Source organism: Rhinoderma darwinii, chromosome 5, assembly GCF_050947455.1.
Source record: "Rhinoderma darwinii isolate aRhiDar2 chromosome 5, aRhiDar2.hap1, whole genome shotgun sequence".
Classification (NCBI taxonomy): domain Eukaryota; kingdom Metazoa; phylum Chordata; class Amphibia; order Anura; family Rhinodermatidae; genus Rhinoderma; species Rhinoderma darwinii.
The window spans coordinates 330467875-330493850 of NC_134691.1; the positions used below are offsets into that span (position 1 = coordinate 330467875).

Below are 25976 nucleotides of genomic sequence, written 5' to 3' on the forward strand. Positions count from 1 at the left end.
GCAAAAGTTAAAAAACAAAAATTACTCAAAATAAACTGTATGACATAATGGAAGCAAGATGTTCAAGGAATGGTTGTATCGCTGTTACTTGCTGCTTATTGTCACTTCAGTAAATGATTAACGCTAATACAAACTGTCTGCTGTTCCTTTAGGTACATCTTATAACCGCTATCCATTTTACCCTCCTCCTTAAAACACATTGTAAAATCTCTACTGAGCCATATTGAGATCTTCGGCTGGTCAGAAGCGCTTTATATCCCCCTTACACAGTCTAAATTTCACTTAGTTGTTGGATTGACCGTCTAGAGCAGCCGGGTTGACAAATTTAAAGGAATTCTCCAGTAATAAAGTCCCAGTTACAGCATTAGACAGTCTTCATTATAACTCAGGCCAAGGATTCTGGTTCACTTGCGTCTAAATTCATTTGGACATGATACCTATAGTCTGAAGGCCTTTTACACTGACCAATATGGGCCATGAATACGAGTGCGATCAACGAGACAGCTCATTGATCGGTGCTTGCTTGCTCCTATCACGAGGGGTGATGCTTGGTTATGTATGGTGACGAGTGCTTGTTACTCCGATCGCTCGTCCTCTTACATTTCCATCATGTCGGCAGCATAATAATTAGTGCTGCATAAAAGATGCGATTAGCCGATCGGCTGATCGTTGCCCTCTTTACATGGGGCACTGAACAGGAACGAGCGTTGACATGAACGCTCGTTTGCCCAACCATTGGCCCATGTAAAAGGGCTTAAATGTCACATCTCTGGATAAACTATAGATAAGCAAGAGAAGATCTTGTGGTGATCTTACTTTATGGTCACTGCACAGTGGTACTGGGGACTGTATGACAGTATTATTTGGGCAATGTATATAGCTTATGTAGACACTGTATGACTTTAATATGTGGGTAATAATTGGTGGTGTTTTATGGGGAATGAATGACAGTATTATGTGGGCACTCTCTGGCATTATTATGTTGGCACTGTGTATTAGTATTATGTGGGCACTTTATGGAACTATTTATGAGGCTAATGTTTGGCGGTAGTATGTGGCACTAAGGTAATGAGTGTGGCCTTACTGTTGGTAGGGGCCAGGAATTTTGTATCTACAGGCACCTCAGATGTAAATCCAGTAGTAGTTCTCTTTAGGAGTGAAGGTAGACCTACTTCCGCCAGAAGGAAGAAAACTTTCTCTCTAGTGCCACCTATAGGTGAGTACCCTGTAAATCAATGTAGGACATCACAGAGAAGTCACCTATAGGTGGCATCACAGATATAGTTTTTTCCTCCTGGAGGAGAGCATCTACATTATGTTATCTCAATTATCATGATGCAGCCTCAACATTTTTATTGATAAATCATCTCTGCTACATCTGTAGTTTATCTTGCTATATGGTAGACAGATTTGTACCTATTAATAATCATGTTTATGGTATCACGGTTACCTTTTTGTAATCACTTTTTCTGCAAGACCATTTGTACCCAAAGTAGGTGCCCATGCCTTTACCCACGCTGAATAGTTGGACTGATTGACCATCCATACTCCGTTTCTTCTCATTGCATTGCACAGTATGTCCCTACCCTTACCTAAGTACATTGATTATTTCCTACAAAACACCCCACATTGGGTTATAAGACTGCTATTATAACTACTCACAAAGAATACACAAAAGTGTTATCAGCACTACTTATAGAACATGGAAATCGCCACCAGTCGTGTTGCTGCTGCCACCAGTCGGAACACGATATATTCACATATATTTCTCGATATGATCCATGTAACATTAGATTCTTCAACAAATATGTAGACAACCTCCTATTAAGAGTAGCCATTAAAGAAGTGTTGTGATGTATTATCGAAGCCAATTGGGGCGGCCAGTAAAATTGGTTGGACTTAATCCAGTACCCAAGCAAAAAAAACATCACAATTATTTTTACACATTAGGGTAATTTCAACAATATATTACCCGATAATACGGCCCAAATATAGGAAAGCAAATCATATGATCAATTGCCACGTGATACTCTCTGATATTACAGAACATATGTACAAGTTATCGAAATCCAAAAACTACTGTACCGACAGCTGCGCGAAAAAATAAGTGAACTCTTTGGAATTACCTAGATTTCTGCATTTATTATTAATGTGAATTGTTATCGAAGTAAAAATTGTAGACAAACACAATCTAACTAAACTAACACACAAACATTTGTACTGTTCATGGCTTTTATTGATCACAACGAGTAAACATTACAGTGTAGGCAGAAAAGGTAAGTGAACCTCTGTGTTAATGACGTTTTCAAGAGCAAAAGGTGTTTAAATTAAGCAGATGAGATTGAAAGTGTGGGTTTCACAGGTGCTTTGCATATTAAATAAAGGCACACAAAGCCTAGTTACGGACATATCTGTTCTTCACAAGAAAAATTGGTTGGTGTGAACCATTCCTTGAGGCAAACAACTTTTAGAAAACCTCAGTAGATGTCTTCTAGAGATGCATGAAGCTCGAAAAGGCTAGACAAGCAATCCTAAAGACCTGGGTGTACATCAAGCCCCGATTAGACAAATTGTCTACAAATGGAAAATATTCTTGATGGTTGTTACCCTATGAGTGGGCGTCCTGTTAAGATTACTCTAAGAGCACAGCCGGCAATACTGAAAGAGGTGAGAAAGAACTCAAGAGTCTATAAACTACAAAGACCTCTGTTCTTGTGTCCTCTATTAGAAAAACACTGAAGAAGAATGGTGTTCATGGAAGGACACCATGAGGGAAGACGCTGCTGTCCAAAAGAAGCAGTCTGGCCAGTCTAAAGTTTCCCCAACACACCTGGATGTTCCACAATGCTTCTTGGAAAATGTTCTATGGACAGATAAAACAACAGTTTTGGCACAAATGCACAACGCTATAATTGTAAGGAAAAAAACACTTCACCCAACACAAAAACCTTATCCCAACTGTGAAGCAAGGTGGAGGGAACATCATGGTGAAGGGAACATCATTGTGGAGGGAACATCATGGTGGAGGGAACATCATGGTTTGAGGCTGCTTTGCCCACCGAGGGCCTGGACGCCTTGCTATCATTGAGGGAACAATGAATTCAAAGGTGTATCACAACATTTCACAGGAGAATGTAAGGTCAGCAGTCCATGACCTCAAGCTGTAGAGATGTTGGGAGATGCAACAAGACAATGACCCAAAGGACGCAACTCAGCTGAAGAATGGTTCAAAAAGAAGAAGATTTCTGTTTTGGAATGGCCAAGTCCAAGTCCTGACCTTAACCCTATGGAGATGCTCAGGCATGACTTGAAGAGGGATGTGCACGCGAGAAATCCCAAAAATAATAATAAACTGGAACAAATCTGCCGGGAGGAATGGTCCAAGATTCCTCAACATTGTGCAAATCTTATTTTCAGCTACAGGAAATGTTTGGTGGAGGGATTGGTGATAAGGGGAAATCTACAGGTTATAAATTGGTTACACGCACTGGGGATGTTTACTCAATGGGCTCGATACAAGACATGGACAGTACAATTGTTTGTGTATCATTAGATTAGTTAGATTGTTATCTAAGTCGCAATTATAGACAAACACAATCAGGCCACGTTTTATAAGTAATCAATTCAAAAATCCGGGTAATTTTAAGATATGGTCCCCCTGGTGTAAATGGTGGAATAATCATAATATACCCAAGCCTTAAAAGTCTTTCCTTTCTCAATTTGACCACTTCTTTAGAAGGAATCTGAGAGTGTTCTGACTATTCGAGGCCACTTTGCATTGTTATATTTGCACTGATATATTTGCATCGATATGCTATCTTTGGATGTTATTTGCCTTCATTCATATGTATTTTAATTTGTATCATATACTAGTACTTGATGTATCAGTTCTATGTTTAAGCTACTGTTTTATATTGTAAAATTCTACATAATTTTCTTTGTATTCCCTTTATTTCACCTCTCACCCCCTGTTACGTCCACGGCCGCGGACCGTCGGGATTACTCACCCCCTGACAGCCGCAGCCATGGATCTGTGAGCGCTGGTCCACATCTCCTCGCTAGGAGATGCCATCGCTCACTTCCGCTCCGCTGAGTCCCATAGGGTGATTGCGGACGTTCGTGCACGGCCTTAAAGGGCCTGCGCGCGCACATTAACATAATCATTATGTACCTATGATCACCCTGGACTATAAGAAGAGCCCTGCCCCTTTACTCCTTGCCTGAGCGTTGTTGTGTTTATCCGTGTTAGTCTTGAAAATGGTCCCTTAGTGTTATCCTGTTCCCAGTGTTCCCCTGCCCTGCTACCTGTATCCTGTATCCCGTGCTACCCTTGTTCCTGCGCCTTAGAAAGTTGTGCCACCAGTTACGCCTGCTGTGTTACACCACGCCTGGTGTCTGCTGCCAAGGTCCCATCTGTGCCTACCCATTGCTACTGTCTGACCTACTACAGGTACCCTTGTGCTTGGACTATATATATATATATATATATATATATATACATTGACTTGGTACACTGTTTGGCCAGCTGCTATCCCGCTGGCGGTACGGCCCAATGGGTCGACATACCCACAGATTGTGACATCGCCCTTCCCCAACCTAAATCCCTCTTCCGCCTTTTTAATTTTGGAGCTATGTAAATCATATTTGCTGTCCCTGTCGCAACTTTGTCGTGATTTGCTCCTTATTTTTATGCTGAAAATAAAGAAAGAAAGAATTTTATAAAAATCCAAAGGGTTCTCTTACTTTTTGTTGCAATTGTATATCACACCAAAAATATCCAAATCTGGTTTGCTTAATATGTGTATTGTATTTTGTGAGACAGGAGTAGCTAAAAGCGGATTACTCACATTCCTTCCCTCCGACAGCACATGATGTAACCCATTATGGCGAACAGAACCATAGCTACGGCAGAGGGCACTGCCAGCGTGATGAGGAAGTCCATGTAATAGTCCCTGTTCTTCAGTGTTTCAGAGGGAGGTTTATACTCCCCTGCGTCAGGTAGGATCCCCTCCCCCCGCACCGCTTCCTGAGTGATCAATACTTGCTTTGTTTTATCCACCTGAAATAGATATAAACTATATGCAAAAGGAATACTGATAAATAATATGTTACATTACCAGACGTTGCTCCTTGTGAATGGAGCTAACTTGCGCCGATCTACGTGCTGTATCACCAATCATTGCCCGTTTTTTCTGGCCAGTATCAGAAATTTGCGCCTTTTTTTTTACATTATTATTAATAAATTAACCTTAAACTGTCGTCCATTTTTCTCAGAACTCAGTAACGAGAAAATGTGCAAATTTTAATGTACATTCTCGTACCTTCTTTTTCCCAAAGACTGCAAAGTGTGACCTTTGTTGCAACATTTCTATGACTTTTTTTTTTTTTTTTTTTAAACACATAAAAAAAGGGTGATGGACGTCTAAGGCCATGTTCACATATTGTGGATTCTAACACTAGCGTTCCCCTGGCAATTCAAGTGAATGGGGTATTTTAACCAAAAAGATCTTAAAATATGCAGCATGCTCATTATTTACATGGATTCTGCCATCAAAAGCGGTGGATTGGCTCCATTGAAATTCAATAGGGCTAATCCACGTGCTGATTTGCATGCCAATTCATGGCAGAAATCCAAGTATTTTCATAATTTGCGGCGGATTTGCCTACTGCAAATCCTGACTGTGTGAACATACCCTAAGAGACAGCTGTTGTACACTGGGTGCCTGCAGAAGTTTTGACTGTGACCTTACCAGTGAAATCTTACACCAGTCTATGTGGAATTGTGACCGAAACTTTTTATCACAACTTATGGCGGGTTCCATCTCTTGGCTGCACCTCAGCTGGTTCTGTGGGTTTTCAACTTCACGCAAACATGACGAGAATGGGACATCTGCTCCAACCATAACATAGACACTAGAAAATACAATGCCGATAATGTTTAGATTTACTGTATATGTCTATGTGAGCATCAATGCAGGGGCGTAGCTAAAGCCTCATGGGCCCCGGTGCAAAAGTTCTTCTTGGGCGCCCCCCACCAACTTCTTCTTATGGCCGACGGCCCGCAGCTTTCAGCTGCATCGCTGGGTCTCCTAAGTGACCAAACGATGCAGCACTAGCAGCCAGGGGCGCCACTAAGGTCTTAAACGTCAGGGGCAATACAAATGTCGCCCCGAAAAAACAGGGTAGGCCATCAATTTTTAGTGACTGGACAACCTGGGCCCCAGTAGAGAGTAATAGTATATTTACTCTACTCTTCGGCCGCAGCGGAGGTACCGGCTCCACCCAGCATCAGGATGTTGTGCGAGGCGAACAGTGTTGTGATGTCTTGACCTCCGATGTGCTCCGGAACGAGGAGGGTAAGTATACTGTCAGTTACTATAGTAACAGGGGCCCGTGTAGTTTATTACGTAGGCCCCAGCTACTATAGTAACTTTTTATAGATGTGGTGCGGGGGGCTGTTGGCCCCCCTGGCTTTGGGCCCAGTCGCAATTGTGACCCTCCCCTATAGCTTTGCCATTGCATCAATTTAGATGCTCAGTTTTGCAATAGTTTAATCCTTTTTTTTAAGCGGATCCAAAGTTGCAGTGGGTTTCTTGAGTCCTATTAGATCCATCATTGCACTATTTTTTTTTGCTTTAAGGATAGTTTTTATCTATTCATTTGTTTATCATTTTACAGTTCATGCGTAGATAAAATATACATAATAAGCTGAGTGACTGGGTACATACATTAAATTACTTATCCTGTACTGATCCGGAGTTACAGCCTGTATTATACTCCAGAGCTGCACTCACTATTCTGCTGGTGGAGTCACTGTGTACATACATTACATTACTTATCCTGTACTGATTCTGAGTTACATCCTGTATTATACTCCAGAGCTGCAGTCACTATTCTGCTGATGGAGTCACTGTGTACATACATTACTTATCCTGTACTGATCCGGAGTTACAGCCTGTATTATACTCCAGAGCTGCACTCACTATTCTGCTGGTGCAGTCACTGTGTACATACATTACATTACTTATCCTGTACTGATCCTGAGTTACATCCTGTATTATACTCCAGAGCTGCACTCACTATTCTGCTGGTGGAGTCACTGTGTACATACATTACTTATCCTGTACTGATCCTGAGTTACATCCTGTATTATACTCTAGAGCTGCAGTCACTATTCTGCTGGTGGAGTCACTGTGTACATACATTACATTGCTTATCCTGTACTGATCCTGAGTTACATCCTGTATTATACTCCAGAGCCGCACTCACTGTTCTGCTTCCCTGATTGTTCCTTTTGAGTATTTCTATACGAATTTAGCAAAAGTATCTCCAAAGTGGATTATAATCTCCTGGTTTATATATTTTAGGCGGATAGAAGATGCTATTTCATTCTCTCAGTTGCACAGATTGAGTGAGGCTTACCCTTCCTTCATATCATTGATGGGGAGTGGTACTCTGCCTCCCCTGTCCAGTGCTGATGTGATATTAATAGCATTGAGACGATCGGGTTGCCAGACATTTTTTACAGCTCCAAGAAAATCCCCCAGAACTTCACTCGCCAACATTTCTTCTACATTCATGTTCTTAATAAAAAATTCAGCCTGGTAAGGAAGTGGGAAATCTGCTTTCAAAACAGACAAAGTGTGTGGAAATTAGAATAAAATAATCATTACATAAATAAGAAAAATCATGAAGTACACAAAAACATGTATGTTCACCATTTAAATACCATTTTACAGTGTACATATAGAATTATTCAACATAGGTATTTTTATAAATACATTACATTACTTATCCTGTACGGCTCCTGAGTTACAGCTTCTATTATACCCCAGAGCTGCACTCACTATTCTGCTGGTGGAATCACTGTGTGCATACATTACATTACCTATCCTGTACTGATCCTGAGTTACATCCTGTATTATACTCCATAGCTGCACTCACTATTCTGCTGGTTGAGTCACTGTGTACATACATTACATTACTTATCCTGTACTGATCCTGAGTTACATCCTGTATTATACTACAGAGCTGCACTCACTATTCTGCTGGTGAAGTCACTGTGTACATACATTACTTATCTTGTACTGATCCTGAGTTACATCCTGTATTATACTCCAGAGCTGCACTCACTGTTCTGCTGGTGGAGTCACTGTGTACATACATTACTTATCCTGCACTGATCCTGAGTTACATCCTGTATTATACTCCAGAGCTGCACTCACTATTCTGCTGGTGGAGTCATTGTGTACATACATTTCATTACTTATCCTGTACTGATACTGAGATACATCCTGTATTATACTCCAGAGCTGCACTCACTATTCTGCTGGTGGAGTCACTGTGTACATACATTACATCACTTATCCTGTACTGATCCTGAGTTACATCCTGTATAAACTCCAGAGCTGTACTCACTATTCTGCTGGTGGAGTCACTGTGTACATACATCACATGACTTATCTAGTAATAATTTGAGTTAAAGCCTATATTATACTAAAGAGCTGCCTTCACAATTCTGCTGCCATCAGAGCTGAGATCTCCCAGTATTCCTTGCATGTTCAGTGTCTGCATAAAGCTTACTTCAGACACTGTACAATAATTTGATAGAATACAAAAAAAATTAATCACTATCCCCTGGAGGTATAGGAGCTCAGCTCAGCAGAGATGATCGAATTTCCCAAAATTAGTTTTGGGTCCAATTCGGTAAAACCGATTTGGGTAAACGGATGGCAGCCGGTGGTAACAAACAGCCTGTATAATAACACACCACACTGTCAGAATTTCTATGCTTTTTAAAATTAACCCTTTTTGGAAGCAGATGCCTGCTGGTGTTTACACACACACACACACACACACACACACACACACACACACACACACACACACACACACACACACGGTGGTATCTAAAAAAGCAATGTTTTTTTCTTTTTTTCTTTTACAAGTGGTCCAAAAATTTTCTCTTGTTTTGGAAGTAGCAACAGGTTTGGTGTTACTATAGAGAAAAGAAAATTATTTTATATATATATATATATATATATATATATATAGAGCAATTCAAAGAATAGGCAGCACTACAAATTTAAAGTGAAAAAGAGCTACTTTATTAGCCGTTATTGCAACGTTTCACCTCCACACACTATATTCTATATTTCCACCACCACGACTACATGTGCCAGTGATGGTGTGACTAATCGTCCTGAGAAGTGAAGAAGCAATCCTTTTTTACTATTTATTTGAAAAAAAATGTCACTTGGACACAGACTGAGGTATAACGGCACTGTATAAATGTTTGATACAGAACAATACGCCAATTTGTGCTGGCTCCATAAGATATATGCAAAACGATGAATGACGTCACGTCTGTGACTTTTATTTCAGATGGCAGCGGCACGCTATCAGCACCAGCATTAATATTATTGAAGATTTGTGAATGATGTGATGAAGATTGATGATTCACAATTAATGTAAGAATTGTATAGATGCAGCAGCACTCACTAACAGCAATGGCTGCCTGCCCTGTAACTAACACACTAAAAAGCAAAATATCATAGCACTGGACAAAATATGGGAGCACGCCTCAATAGGACTTGATCCAAAGTCCCTTGAAGTAGGCAAAAAGAAAAGATTAAGGCAGCAATTTCCAAAATACAAGTAGGAGCTTTATTCAACCAATGCGACGTTTCAGTCCAGCAGTACTGACTGAAACGTCGCATTGGGTAAATAAAGCTCCTACGTCTATTTTGGAAGTGCTGCCTTGATCTTTTATTTTAGTAATTAACACACTGACACTAACTGACTTCTATCTCCCATTCTCCTCACTGTGAATCACACTCACTGACACTAAGGCTGTGTTCACACAACCTATTTTCAGGCGTAAACGAGGCGTATTATGCCTCGTTTTACACCTGAAAATAGGGCTGCAATACGTCGGCAAACATCTGCCCATTCATTTGAATGGGTTTGCCGACGTACTGTGCAGACGACCTGTAATTTACGCGTCGTCGTTTGACAGCTGTCAAACGACGACGCGTAAATGGACTGCCTCGGCAAAGAAGTGCAGGACACTTCTTTGTAACGTAATTTGAGCCGTTCTTCATTGAAGTCAATGAAGAGCAGGTCAAGATTACAGGCGTCAAAGACGCCTCGCATAATACGAGGAGCAGCATTTACGTCTGAAACGACGCAGCTGTTTTCTCCTGAAAACAGTCTGTCTTTTCAGACGTAAAAGCCTCTCATCGTGTGCACATACCCTAATCCACAATCTATCTGTATTCTGTGTTTTACTATCTCTCACTCTCTGTGTAATGGCAGGAAGGAGGTGAAGGGAAAGTGAGCCCTAATCTACCCACCGCCCTGTCCCTGCCTACTTGCAACGACCCGCCCTAGGCGACGGGGTACAACTGGGCGGCGGTCCCTACGCTGTCTAAGTGCATGGGAGAACAAACAGGGAACACGCAAGGGAAGGGGCAGTAGCCCACGGAACGCCGCGAGGAAACGGAGCGGTGAATGAGTAGTCAGGACCAGGATGAAGTGGAGTATACCAACGTGAGCACGGAGAAGGAAGCAAGCCAGGGGCAAAGCAAAGCAGGTAAAGCGGAACTGCAGCAAGGCAGAAGCACGGCAGAAGCAGGCTGGAGCAAGCAGCAGTGGGGCCAGGAGGAATCCAGAAGAATTACAAGCACTGAGGAAGAGAACACAGCAGGTAATAAAGGACAGGGGGCGGAGCTAACTCCGACTGACCAGGCCGCGATAGGCTCTCCCACTCCTGAGCCTGCCACCCTGGTTGGTGGGAGACGGTGTCAGTCTAACAGGTCTGGCCACAGGTGTGGATTGATTAATCCCAGGAGTATACCTAGACGTAGTACCTGGCAGATCCCTAACACTCTGTCTGACGTCCTCTCTCTCTCCTCTGTATCCCCATAAAGCAGCAGCATTTCCTGGTTGGGCTGTTTTATAGTGGCTGAGTCATCAGTGACTCACACCTATACCTCCCATGATTGGCTGGGCTAGAGGGAGGGCTGCCTGCAAGGCATTATGGGGAAGCCAGCTGGCAAATCCCAAAAGTTTTGGATTCACTCAAATCCAAACCTTTTGGTAATTTTCTAACTAATTCGATTCATGTAGAATCGATTCGCTCATCTCTACATCTAAGCTGTTTCCAATAGCATGTAGCAGAATCGTGAATGCCGCTCTGCAGCATATTATAGGCTGTAATTCAGGATAAGTACACAGCAAATTATACAATGTATTTATGTAGAGTCATTGTAAATATAAACTGTAAGTCAGTGTTAAAAGTTAAATGGACCCTTTAAAGAAACAGCTGTGCTGTAAAGTTAGGTGAAATACATGACCCAGACTTTACACCCCCAGAGGACTTGCAACGCTTTTGTTCCACTCTTTCCCCCTGTTTGTAAACCTGGATCCTCCATATCCCATACTGGGATCCTCTTGACATTCGGCGGCATGTTACTTATCCCCCCTTCTTCTGACTGTATTACCTACAAGTATTCCAGAAATGTTCATCTCCCGCTAACCGTCACATGTTGTTTTTTATGTATATTTTTATTTTGCTATATATATATCATAATTATTGCATCATGTAACTGTATCTTTTTCTTTTTCTACTATTATTTGAACCTGTTTGTAGCAGTGTGTTATATGCTGTCTATAGCCTCTAGGGGTCTTACTACTTTTATATTGTGATATTGTAACTTGTTGGTTGTAGTTTACTAGGCAGCCACATGTGTAATGACATCTATGATCGCCATGCAACTGGCACCACCAGACAGACCCCTTTAATAAATAGTAGATGATTGGCTGAAAGTAGCACATGGCGGCACGCACAATATTGAATGGCAACCCGAACAGGAGTGTGCTGCGCAGCCCAGCAGGGGCAGTAGATCAGCACTGACGCACAATACTATGGGAATTGTATAGATGCTCTTTATATAACAGAGACGGGTTCCCTTTAAGAGTAGGAATGAAAGAAAAAAACATGAAGAGACCTGCGATGTTGGAAGGACATTGCATATTACATCCGTTGCTTGTGGGTTGCGCAAAAAATCTGTTACACATCGACGTTACATTTTGCCAGAAGGCTTGTGGGAGATTGTGAAGTCTGGTGGAAAAAGTTTTTATGATGCAAAAAAACAATCGGGAGAGACCTATCCACTGAGGCTATGTTCACACACAAACTCAAAAACATCTGAAAATACGGAGCTGTTTTCAAGGGAAAACAGCTCCTGATTTTCAGACATTTTTTGAGCGACTCACGATTTTCGCAGCGTTTTTCGCTGGGTTTTTTACTGCCATTTTTGGAGCTGTTTTCTATAGAGTCAATGAAAAATGGCTCCAAAAAACATCCCAAGAAGTGACCTGCACTTCTTTTTCGCGGCCCTTTTTTTATGCGGCCGTTTCTCAAAACGGCCCCATCGGAACAGAACGCCGTTTTTGCCATTGAAATCAATGGGCAGATGTTTGGAGGCGTTCTGCTCCGATGTTTCGGCCGTTTACGGCCCAAAAAATGGCCGAAAATAGGCTGTGTGAACATAACCTAACACTGGGGTCCCAGAATCCTGAGCGGAGAGTTATGCAGGGGTTTACCCCCTGTTCCAGTAGCACTGCACAACAGATTTGACATCAGATTTGCTGTGCAGGGATCAGGGAAAGCTGGGTGACAATCACCATAAGGGCTATATTGGTCACCATACTAGTTATCACCCAGCTTTCCCAGAAATAGATCATCTCAGAAAGAGTTAGGGCATGACCAGACGTGGCGGAATTGCTCTGGAATTCTGCTGCGGACAGTCTGCAGCGTAAATCCGCAGCGTACACGTTTCTCGATTGCCTTCCACAGCTTTTTAGTAGGGTTCGTTTACACGTTGCGGACAATTCCGCTGCGTAGCATAGGCTGCGGTGCGGAATTTGGTGTCTGCAGCATACAATTTGTTGCGGACGTGTCACGGACTGGTTGCGGACTCATTGCGGAATTTTTCCATTGACTTCAATGGAGAGTCAAAATTCCGCAATGAAGTCCGCAGATGTAATGTAGATGTTATGTGTGCTGCGGAGCGTATTGGTTTTACTACCATGACATTTCTTCATTCTGGCTGGACCTATGTATTTCTAGGTCTACAGCCAGACTGAGGAAGTCAATGGGGCTCCCGTAATTACGGGAGCGTTGCTAGGCGACGTCAGTAAATAGTCACTATCCAGGTTGCTGAAAGAGTTAAGCGATCGGCAGTAACTGTTTCAGCACCCTGGACAGTGACTACCGATCACAATATACATCAACCTGTAAAAAAAATAGAAGTTCATACTTACCGAGAACTCCCTGCTTCTTCCTCCAGTCCGGCCTCCCGGGATGACGTTTCAGTCCAAGTTATGGCTGCAGCCAATCACAGGCCAATCACAGGCTGCAGCCAATCACAGGCCAATCACAGGTTGCAGCGGTCAAATGGACTGCCGCGTCATCCAGGGAGGTCGGGCTGGATGGCGAGAGAGGGACGCGTCACCAAGACAACGGCCGGTAAGTATGAATTTCTTTTACTTTTACTAGGGAAAGTGCTGGCCCTTCTCTCTATCCTCCACTGATAGAGAGAAGGGAAGTACTTTCCCCTCAATACGCAGCGGCTAGTCCGCATCAATTTAATGCCCATTTTAGGCAGAGCCGCAACAGAATCTGCAACGCAGATTCTGTGCGGCATTGATGCGGACAGTGGCGGAAGAACTCCGTCACGTCTGGGCATGCCCTAAGGGTATGTTCACATGCAGTGAGCAAACACATCTGAAAATACTGAGCTGTTTTCAGGCAAAAACAGCTCCTAATTTTCAGACGTTTTTTTCAACAACTCGCGTTTTTCGCTGCGTTATTTACAGACGTTTTTGGAGCTGTTTTTCAATAGAGTCAATGAAAAACGCCTCCAAAAATTTCCCAAGTAATGTCCTGCACTTCTTTTGATGAGCTGTTATTTTACGCGCCGTATTTTGACAGCGACGCGTAAAATAAAGACTCGTGGGAACAGAACATCGTAATTCCCATTGAAAGCAATGGGCAGATGTTTGTAGGCGTATTAGGGGCGTTTCTTCAGGCATAATTCGAGGCGTAAAACACCCGAATTACGTCTGAAACCACTGCGTGTGAACATACCCTTAGACTGATAGAAGACGTCACAAGATGATAACTCAATGATTGATTCACTACGTCCACTAGAGAGAATTGTATATAAATTGCGCACGTTACTTAACTTTTTCTTATGGAGGAATTTGTTGATGTCTTAGAAATGATATTACTCCAATGTAACGCAGTGGGAATTGTTTATTAAGTACAAATATTTTGGCAAGAAAATTCTTCCCATAACCTCAGTTCTAGAAAAACCTCATCACAGGCACAATCCAATTGTAGCACAGAGATCATATCATCTATCTATCTATCTATCTATCTATCTATCTATCTATCTATCTATCTATCTATCTATCTATCTATCTATCTATCTATCTATCTATCTATCTATCTATCTATCCAGTGGCGGATTAAGTGTACCATGGTCCCTGGGCCGTTGACACAACTTCAAATGCAATCTAACCCCCACAACCTGCTGACACTGTACCAGTCAGTGCCACTGACCTGACGGATACAGGTTTTTGCACTAGATACAGCTGCTCTGTATTCAGGATATAAAGCAGCTGTATCTCAAAAAGTAAAAATCATTTTTAATAAAAAAGTATTTAGAAAGTTGCACCAAACACTGATACACAGTTTTATTAAAGAAAAAGTAATAATTAAAAAATTGTAACACCTCTCTTTAAAGTGTAACTAAACTTTTAAAAAACTTTTGACATGTCATACTGATATGTCAGAATTTTTAATCGGATGGGGGTCCGAGCACTGAGAATCGCTAAAGTGAAGCGGTAGAAGCACACGATTGAATAATGCGCCACTGATCGGCATTCCTCAGAGTGGTGTATGTCCGTACTCCGCTTGCTCGGCTTTCCGAGAAAAGCAGATCAGAAAGGAAGCGGCACAGCAGTCACCTGAGCGCTTCTGCCACTTTGTTTTAGCGATCCATGGGGGTCTCAGTGCTCGGACCCCCACCGATCAAAACTTCTGACATTTCACCATGACATGTCAGAAGTTTTTTTAGAAGTTTAGTTACACTTTAAAGGGGTTTTTCCGTGACATATCCTGTGGATCCTGTCAGATAGATGTGAGTGCCACCTCTGGGACCCGCACCTATCTCTAGAACCGGGCCCCCTAAACCCTGTTCTACCTCTTTCTGCTATCGCTGCCTCCCGGCCACTTCCTGACTTCATGGACTTTCCGTAACTTTCATTCAGTTCTTTGGGACTTACGGAAACAGCGTAGCTCAGCAAGCTATGCTGTTTCCGTAACTCCCGACCATGTAATCAGGATGGGGCTGGGAGGCAGAGAGAGCAGAAACAGGTAGTAAGGGGATTAGGGGGCCCCCGTTCTAGAGATAGGGGCGGGTCCCAGAGGTGGGGCCTACATCTAGCTGACATTTATGACAAATCCTGTGGATATGTCATCAATTTCTCTCATGGGAAAACTGAGGGCTGTATGGGGGAGATTATATTGCAAGGGGAGGTCAGGTTGTCTGACTGTCTGCTGGGGGCTCTAAGTGTCTGATTCTGACGTCTCTGGGGGGGGGGGGGGAGATAGCCCTCCCATAGAGCCCTCAGCAGTTAGTCGCTCAGACCCCCCTATAGAGCCCCCAACAGTCAGTCACACAATCTGACCTCCCCTTGCAATTTATTAGTAATTACATAGAGCCCTCAGTATTTCAGTATTTATTATACAGCGGGGGGTGGGGGGGGGGGTTGAGCGTCTAACTGACCGCTGAGTGTCTATGGGGGGAAATGATTATCCCCTATAGAGCCCTTTGCAGTTATTTAGATGCTCAACCACACCCCCCCCCCCCCACTGTGTAATTAATCCCCCCTTAGCGTCTGACGTCAGTGAATTGTTGATTGGGGCAAGAGGCGGATAGCAGACTAACCTTCCTCAACGCTCGACAACCCCCCTGGTCTTCTGTTCCTCACTGGTGGTACGTGCAGCGTGAAATAGGGGCGTGTTCTACCACGACTAGCAGACGCACGTCTCCTAGTCCTATCCAGCCCCTGCTATTGCTGTCCCTCCCCCTCCTCCCTATCAACAGCGCCGGCGGCTCTATTCCGTCCCAGTCCGCCCCTCCCTCCCTATCAGCAGCGGCCATTAGCGGCGCTAGCACACTGCATAGCTGCATGATACTCTGAAGTGATTTTTAAAATTATGTGCGGTTCGGGCGGCCATGCGCCCCCTGGGAGCCTTGGGCCCCGGATGGCCGCCCAAACCACCCATATGATAATCCATTACTCTATCTATCTATCTATCTATCTATCTATCTATCTATCTATCTATCTATCTATCTATCTATCTATCTATCTATCTATCTATCTATCTATTTCATATATTTCTTCTACCTCTCACGGAGCAGAACTACGGAAACACCGACCGCAGATGTGACCGGGCCTATCACTCATTGTAATCAATCCGTTTGGTCACAGCGCCGGCTTACCCTCTGTTGACATGATATTGATGATAAGGTTATGTCTCGCTGTCTCAAAGGTTCGTCTGTTGTAAGCCGTTATCTTGAGAAGAAAAGGAGGGGGAGGGTTAAAACAAAAATGTCAATTCAACAAAAACAATAATACCAATACCATTCACAAACAATAACAATATAATAACTGATGATGACATCACTTGGCTGTGTATATTGGTGACAATTCCTGGTAATCTGTTTTTCTCACCGCTAGTTTTTTTGCTTGTAGTTATAATCATTCTGTTCTTGCAGAAATAGAAATCAGGTCTCCCCTCCCTGCTGAGCTTGTGTTGGGGTTGTGCTTATTAACTGCATCCAATCAAAATAACTAGCGCTGCAGTGTAAATCATGGGGGAGTGACAGAGCAGTAACCTCAAACTCCTGCTTTACTTCTGGTCTGATCAGCTATTTTCCAGTACCATGTAACATATCACATCATTTTTTGGGATCAAAAACATGGTAGTAGGTTACCTGGCTTCTCATGGGATTTGTATTTGGTTCATACATGTCTACTTTTTAGAAATTGTGGCAAGTCGCACTAAATTTCCAGACATAAGCCCCACCCCTTATATAGGCCACACCCCCACCATCCTTGAATCATGATTAGTGCGTATGAACTACTGAAACACATGGACAGTTATGTCTTTATACATGCCACAAAACATAAAATACTAGACACCAGACTTAATCTGACCGCTGCACCCAGACTTCATCAGACGCCCAGACTTTATCCGACCCCTGCACCCAGACTTCATCCGACCCCTGCACCCAGACTTCATCAGACCCTCATACTTCATCTGATCCCAACACCCAGACTTCATCAGACCCCCCGACTTCATCCGACCCCCAGACTTCCTCCGACCCCTGCACCCAGACTTCATCCGACCCCTGCACCCAGACTTCATCCGACCCCTTCACCCAGACTTCATCAGACCCCTTCAGCCAGACTTCATCAGACCCCTTCAGCCAGACTTCATCTGACCCCTGTACCCAGACTTCATCCGACCCCCAGACTTCATCTGATCCCAGCACCCAGACTTCATCTGACCCCTGTACCCAGACTTCATAAGACCCCCATAGTTCATCTGACCCCAGCACTAAAACCTCATCAGACTACTATATTTTATCTGACCCCAACAGCCAGACCTTATCAGAACCCCAGATCTCATCTGACCGTAGCACCCAGATTTCATCAGACTGAAGACTAAATCTGACCCCAGCACCCATACTTCATCAGACCCCCAGACTTCAGACCCCCAGACTTCATCAGACCCCAGCACCCAGACTTCATTAGACCCATGCTAGACCCCATACCTTATTTGACCCCAAACTTCGTCAGACCCCCAGACTTTATCGAACTCCTGACCCCAGCCACTTACGGCTTATACAACCATCTCTGACAGCCCATGCTACAGATTCCACCCAGGAAGGAGTCAATCAGAGTCAGCGTTGCCTACTCCTGTTTTTCCACGAGTCTCCCAGCCTTTTCTCCAAATATATGAAAGGGGATAACAGATTCAGAAAATAAAGCTTATCCATTGTATAATAAAATGGTATACAGTTTTGAAACACAATTTTTGAATCTAGCCCTAAAAACGAAAAAAAAAAAAAAAAAAGAGACTATGTGGCCTCAAAACTGGCCTGGTTGCACATTGATTTCCATAAACACTATGTAATGCTTAATTTCCCCTGTAGTGGCGCTGTAGGATAATTGATTACTTTCTACCAAGTTCTTTCACAGATTGCAGCTGTTAAAGGGAGGGGGGCAGCAGAATACCATGTGATCAATTTATTGTTTTGGGGAACCTTCTAATGAAAATAGATAATCAAAAAAATGGACAATCCCTTTAAGAGGTTAATAAATTAGCTCTAAATAAATAATGGCTAATGGAGGGAAATAGAAAGTATTTGGCAGTAGATTTTCAATGTTGTACAATAATTTTCCTGTATTTTGTGCATGTAAAGACCAGAATTAGTTCTATGTGACTCTGACTGTGATTTTTTTGCCAATGGCACGATGAAAGTAAAAACATCACTAATTATAATCTACAACAATATTCTGCGGATCCAAGGGAGAGACAAGCAAAATAATGAGCATCTCCCGGCAACTAAAGTAGGTCAAGATTTGTATTAGCATATTTAGTTTTTCCACACAAAACATGGAGCGCAAAAATGTAACCAAACATAAAAAAGAAAAAAAGGCAAATCACATACAAAATAGAACAGTCACAAATGTAAAGTATTTGTATTTATATCTATCATATGGGTGCTAATATGAGTACCATTGCTGGATTATAGGGAGGACACAGGAGGAACGTGCCTTGGGACCTCCACCACCTCGGGGACCTCGGAAGCCTCCTCCACCCAATGGCCCAGGCCGGTTTTTCCAACTAATTTGCATAAATGACAACTAAATCAGGAGAACCAGTCGTCCGGCGGATGCAAGGGCGCTATTAATTTGGACAGCGTGTACACAACTCATTTAGGAGGTGGAGAGGTGGCAACACGTTCGGGTGGCTCTCTCCACTGAAGTCTGTGGGACATGCTTGCTCGGCTGTTTCTGTAGTCTTCAGTGGATGTGTGGCCAACTCTCCGATATTTGGTTATCATAGGGTGTCAGAGGGGTTCAGGTCCCAGAGTAGAATATGGGCCTCCCACCAAATTTTTTGCCTACACCAACCTTAACCTCGCCCTCATGAGCACTACTATGGCTAGCGTTAGTCAATGAGCCCAAACTCGTCCGACACTAATCTATGATCACTACTATATGGATAGCACTATTGAATGGGTACTAATATGACTCATATCGCTGTATGGGCACTACTATGTGGTTGGCACTATTGTATCCTCTCTACTATGGCTATCAGTACTATATGGGCACTCTTATGGCTGGCAATACGGCTGTATAGATAGCACTATTATATGGGCATTGGCAGGACTGGTAGATACTACTGTATGGCCACTAATTATGTGGCTAGTACTACTGTATGATTTCTAATATGCAGTAGATGCCAGTTTGTATGGGCACACTTATGGGTGATAGTACTGTATGGAACTTCCTGTGTGTTTATCACTACTATATGGGTATGTAATTGGCACTATTGTATTATTTATAATTATCTGTATGGCCACTACTCTTTAGACACTACTATGCCTATGATTAGCATTTGGCTACTTCTATGTTGATAGAACACTAGTATGTGCATTGCTATGACTGGTACTATTGTTTGGCACTGCTTTGAGGTTTTCGTCACGTGTTGGTATCTCTGGTACAGCACTGCTAGAAGGCTAACATTACAGTCAATGCACTTTTATATAGCTGACACTATAGGTACTGCTATGCAGTATGTAAATTAATATTATATTGGCATTATTATATGGCCACTCTTATGTGGCTTCCAATATTGTATGAGCTCTACCATGTAGTGGACTATACTCTAAGGGCACTAAGGTGCTAAATGTACCCACCTAACAGCCCCAACCTTCTAATCAGATAACCACAACACGGCACCAAAATTCAGGTCTGTTAGGTGGAGTAGTAGTAGCAGCAGGTAATAGCTTCCGTTATTCTTGATGCTGCTCATTGGCGGAGTAGGCTTACTTAGGGGAAGAACACAATTGGAGGGTCTATGGCACAGTCAATACATACTAGTATAGCCTAGTCAATCAATTATATAGTTACCTGTCCTAGTAGCCATGATTTAGGTTACATACATTGGCTTTCCATAGCACACACAGCCATATTGAGGAATGAGGCACAAACTATCTCCTCTGAAGGAGGGCCTGTCGCCCCTCCTGACGTGTCTGTTTTAGAAAATACTTGTATTCCCCATGAAATAACAATTTTGGAGCAACTTTTATTAAAATTCTGCGTTGTGCCGTTCCTCTGTTACTCCCCCTAGGCATTTATGAATAAATTGACAACTGGGCGTTATCATTCTCCCTACACAGACTCACTCAGTCAGCACTGATTGGACATTGTCAGTCTGTGTAGGGACACACCCCCAACTGGTGACACCCAGTTGTCAATTCATAAATTTGTAGGAGGAATAACAGAGGAATAGCACAGTAAAGAGTTCTAAGAAAAGATGCTCCAAAATTGTTATATTATGGGAAATACAAGTATGGACTAAAACAGACATGTCAGGAGAGGTGACAGGTCCTCATTCCAAAAATGTTTTCTTTCGGAATATGATGGTAAAGCAGCATTCTTATATACAATGCGGTCGCAGCGTAGTGCCGGAGTCTAATTTGTATGTGCTCTGCTGCGCTCAGGCTATACATTTACCCTCATTAATTCAATTCTGTCTGAGCTCTTAACATCAGTCATTCAACATTCACATCTACAGGGGTCATTCAATGAAACAACATGAGGTCCGCTTTACTCGTTACATGTTATAGATCAAGAATATGCTCTTAGACAATGTCAAAAACAGAACTGGCAGAGGAAAAAATAATATGTTATTATGGGACATAATTCATAGTTACAGCTCGGCACTTATCTCCATAATACGATCTTGGGCTGCAGAGAGCCTCCAAATAGAAACCTCATTATAGAGACAGCAGTAGGGAAATGAAATGCAAATTTATTCATAAGAAGAAGATTTAAAGGAATTCTCCATTTTAACTAGTTCTAATTAAATTCTACATAAACTGTTATATCTCTTTGAACATCCTTTACTTCACTCACCATCTCTTGATATAATATTTTGCAGGTCTTTCCTGTGAACTTAATTTGTAAATTAAATATTTTACTTAAAAGGATTGTACAATCTCCTTTGGTTAGAAGAGTCCCTAATTATAAGCTGTTCACAGGGTGTCTTAAAGCTGGGACCTGTAATCTGTGGGGGTAACCTAGCACCACATGTTCAATTTCCCAGCAGCGCCATCACAGGTGAAATGAAGCATTACAAAGTCCCCCTTGAAATCAATGTGTGTGCCAGGTCCTCCAGGGTAAGAGACGCTCTTTATAACCGCTCTCAAGAGATGAGGATTCTGAACAAGGGACCCCCTTCTATTAACTCATAACTCCCTAATAGGGTGTCTGAAAAAGTTTGTTTTTTTAATCAGACTACCCCTTTAACCCCTTACAGAGCCCTTTAGTTTTTTCATCACTAAGAGCAATTACTTTTTCATTTTGTCAACGTAATCGTATGAGAACTTGTTTTTTGTGTTTTGTGTTTTTTTTGTAATACAATGATTTTTATAGATTTTAATAATAATTAGAGATGAGCAAATCGATCTGCCCAATTCCCCAGCACATAAAACACAATGGCCGCATTGATTTTGCCTCTTCAAACTCCAAAAGGGAAGCTGAACTATGTCAAGTCGGTCTGCCCAATGATTAGCAAATGGTTGACTCTTCAATCGGGTGTTTTATTGATTCTTTTATAGTAATAATTGACATTGTACCTCGATAATAGTTGGCTTTCCCACACTCTCGAATGTCGGTGATCCATACAGCACCCCGTCGCTATAAGGCGTCCTCTGGATATACCGCAGCCACCCCGGCCGATCTGGATAAGCCATTAAATTGGTATTAAATGTAATTGGATCATTGCTTAGTTCACCTGCAAAGAAGACAAAAAGTCAATACATTTTTGAAAAAAAGAGAATTGGAAAGAAATGTTACATTACTTTGAGGGGTTTTCCTACAAAAATTATTTATCGCCTATAGCAAGGATGTGCCATATCTCACCGATTGGTGGAGGTCCAACCACCGGGACCCCTAGAGATCCATAGAACGAAGGGGCATTGGCCGTCTTTGGCATTTTGAATGCACTTTCTGCTTAGCTTTGGAGTTACAGTTTCTTTATTCTAGTTATCATGGGGCCCATTGATCAGACCCCCATTAATTAAGTTATGATCAGACTGGGGCCCTTAGCACTAGTGCGCTCTAGGATACATAGGTTATATATTAAGGTGGCTATGAAAGTAACAACCGTCAAACTGTTCAGATAATTAACAAAAATCTTTGCGTCTATGTCAACTTTAAAGGCATTTGAGGGCTTTAACCAATTAAGGACTGCGCCATTTTTTCATTTTTTATTTTTCACTTCCTTCTTACCAAGAGCCATAAACTTTTGACTTTTCCATCAATAGAGCGGTGTGAGGGCTTATCTTTTTGCGGGAGGAGTTGTAGTTTCTATTGGTACAATTTTCAGTACCATATAATGTACTGGATAGCGGAAAAATAAATTCTTTATGGGCTGAGATTGGAAAAAACTGTGATTCCTCCATTTTTTTGGGCTTTCGTTTTTTACGGCTTTCATCATGCAGTAAAAACAACAACATAACTTTATTCTGCGGCTCAATACAATTACGGTGATATGAAATTGATAAGAGTTTTTTTAATATTTTACTACTTTTACAAAGAAAAAACTATTTGTTAAAAAAAAAATTGTTTCGTGATGCCACATTCTGAGAGTCATAACTTTTTTATTTTTGCGTGGATTGAGCGGGACGAGCTGGTGCACATGTTCAACCAGAACCATAATTTCTATGGAGGTGCCAGAGACAGCGGTCCCGGAAGTCCCATAGAAATGAATGTAGCGCTGGTTGAGCAGTCAAGCATTTGGCCTTCAAGACGCAGCACTTTGTTTCAATGTATCATTGCTGCATTTTAGGATCCATAATTTGGTCGACATATGCAGCCCACGCAAGAGGCTTATACCTATGGCAGACCTGACGGTTCTTTTTAAGGGCCGTCGACTGCCATGGTAACCCATTGGCACCCCATGATTGTGCTCCGGGGGTTTCTATAGGCTGACCGAGGAAGCCCCGCACCATCACTGCGATCTAATGTGTGAACGACTTGCGAACTATGACATTCTATTACATCACAGGGCTGTAAGGGGTTAATATTGATGGTCTTAGAATAGGCAATCAATATTTGATCGGTGGACGTCCAACACCTGGTACTCATACTGATCAGCTGATTGAAGGTGCTGCGGCACTGTCCCTTTTATGATTAACCCAGGCACGTTGCCATGCATACAGTGGTGGTTGTGACTGGTACTGCAGCTCCCAGTCACTTGAATAGGACTAAGCTGCAATAACCTACATAAGGGCCTGTTCACATCACCGTTCATTTCCGTTCCGGGGTTCCGTCGGGTGAACCCCGCAACGGAAAGTGAAACTGACAGCACAGCTTCCGTTTCAGTCACCATTGATGTCAATGGTGACGGAAACATCGCTAGTGCTTTCCGTTCGTCACCATTCCGGCTGGTTTCCGGTTTTCTGACGGAATCAATAGTGAAGTCGACTCTGCTATTGATTCCGTCGGAAAACCGGAAACCAGCCTGAATGGTGACGAACGGTAAGCATTAGCGATGTTTCCGTCACCATTGACATCAATGGTGACTGAAATGGAAGCTGTGCTGTCAGTTTCACTTTCCGTTGCGGGGTTCACCCGATGGAACCCTCCGACGGAACCCTGGAATGGAAATGAACGGTGATGTGAAAAGGCCCTTACCTGGCACAGCCACAACCAGGCACAGCCGTGTACCGGCTATACCTGAATTAATAATAAAGGGGATGAGGCTTCAATCAGATGATCGGCAGGGGGTGCTGGCAGCCGGAATCCTACCAATCAAATATTGGTAGTCATTCCCAAGGAAAGGCCATCAATTTTAAAGTCTCAAAAACCCCTTTAATATTTACTATTAATACCTTATTATTATAATTAAACACTCCTCAACAGTGAAATTGCAGCACCAACAAGGACAAGTCGTCAGATTATGTAAATCGAGGAAGTATCAGTATTTTCTATGTATATAACACTTTGACCATAACTTTTATTTAGATATGCTCACATTTGCGTTATGGCTTCTGTTCATAACATAAGCCACTACCCACTGCCGGATCGGTCGGACAACAGATACCACCAGTGCCTGACGGACCCCATTGACTTTCAAATCGGGTCTATCGGTTCCATCATGGTTTCGGAATTTTGACAGGAAGAATAGTGCGACAGACAGCGGTATTCTTCTGGGTAAATCTCCCGACGCAGCCTTATCCTTTCCAAGGAACATACTTGTGAGACAATGCAATATTTGTATGGGGAAAATTGTTTTCGTCATAGTTAGGGCAGATTCAGACGAACGTTGCGTTTTTGCGCGCGCAAACAACGCAGCGTTTTGCGCGCGCAAAAACCACTTGACAGCTGCATGTGTCATCCGTGTATGATGCGCGGCTGTGTGATTTTCGCGCAGCCGCCATCATAGAGATGAGGCTAGTCGACACCCGTCACTGTCCAAGGTGCTGAAAGAGCTAACTGATCGGCAGTAACTCTTTCAGCACCCTCGACAGTGAATGCCGAACACAATATCGAGAAACCTGTTAAAAAAAAGAAAAAGTTCGAACTTACCGAGAACTTCCCTCCCGGCCGTTGCCTTGGTGACGCGTCCTTGGTGACGCGCCTCTCTTGACATCGGGCCCCACCTCCCTGGATGACGCGGCAGTCCATGTGACCGCTGCAGCCTGTGCTTGGCCTGTGATTGGCTGGAGCTGTCACTTGGACTGAATTGTCATCCCGGGAGGTCAGACTGGAGGAAGAAGCCGGGAGTTATCGATAAGTCAGAACTTCGTTTTTTTTTTACAGTTTCATGTATATTGGGATCGGAAGTCACTGTCCATGGTGCTGAAACAGTTTAACTCTTTCAGCACCCTGGACAGTGACTATCTCCTGACGTCGCGTACCGGAAATTTTTATGCCGGGTTCGGCCAAAACGAGTTCGACCGAACCCGGTGAAGTTCGGTTCGGTTGTCCGGGTTCGCTCAGCTCAAAGACACTCCGTTTGGATGTTTGGAAACAGAAAAGCACGTGGTGCTTTTCTGTTTACATTCATCCTTTTGACAGCTGGTGCGCTGTTTCAGTCGGTTCGCACGGAAGTGCTTCCGTGCGACCAAGCGTGGTTTTCACGCACCCATTGACTTCAATGGGTGCGTGATGCGCGAAATACGCGGAGATATTGAACCTGTCGCGTTTTGTACGCAGCGAACAAACGCTGCGCAAAAATCACGCACTGTTTGAACTGCCCCATTGACTTCTATAGGGCTGTGCGTGGCGCGCGAAAAAAACGCGGCCTGCACGCACGAAAATCACGCTCGTGTGAATCCCCCCTTAGGCCTCATGCCCACTTCAGTTTTTTTCCTCAGGGTGCTATCTGTTTTTTTAACTAATAGCACCCTGACACACTCATTTGTCATGGAATGGGGCCATGCACACTTCCGTTCTTTTAACACAACTGTGTGGCCGTTCCGACAAAAACAGGACAGGTCCTACTCCTGTCCGTTTTTTATGGAACAGTCTCGGCCTTTTCATTAATTTGGTCCGTGAAACAACGGACTGCCCACGGAAGCCATCCGTGT

General features: G+C 43.0%; 1 protein-coding gene across 6 annotated transcripts in view; it reads right to left on the reverse strand.

Moving 5' to 3' along the window:
• Nucleotides 1-25976, reverse strand: part of SGCE (sarcoglycan epsilon) — a 71340-nt gene that overhangs the window by 17110 nt on the left and 28254 nt on the right. For 5 of the 6 annotated variants that reach the window (XM_075827728.1, XM_075827726.1, XM_075827727.1 and 2 more), the window contains exons 3-7: nt 22017-22174; nt 16581-16653; nt 7423-7621; nt 5751-5913; nt 4848-5059 (exon numbers count right to left, since the gene is read on the reverse strand). In XM_075827728.1, coding sequence (XP_075683843.1) covers nt 4848-5059; nt 5751-5913; nt 7423-7621; nt 16581-16653; nt 22017-22174 — 805 coding nt within the window. Of the gene's footprint in view, nt 1-2537; nt 2864-4847; nt 5060-5750; nt 5914-7422; nt 7622-16580; nt 16654-22016; nt 22175-25976 lie in introns of those variants that run through there. The other variant, XM_075827729.1, reaches the window with a different exon arrangement.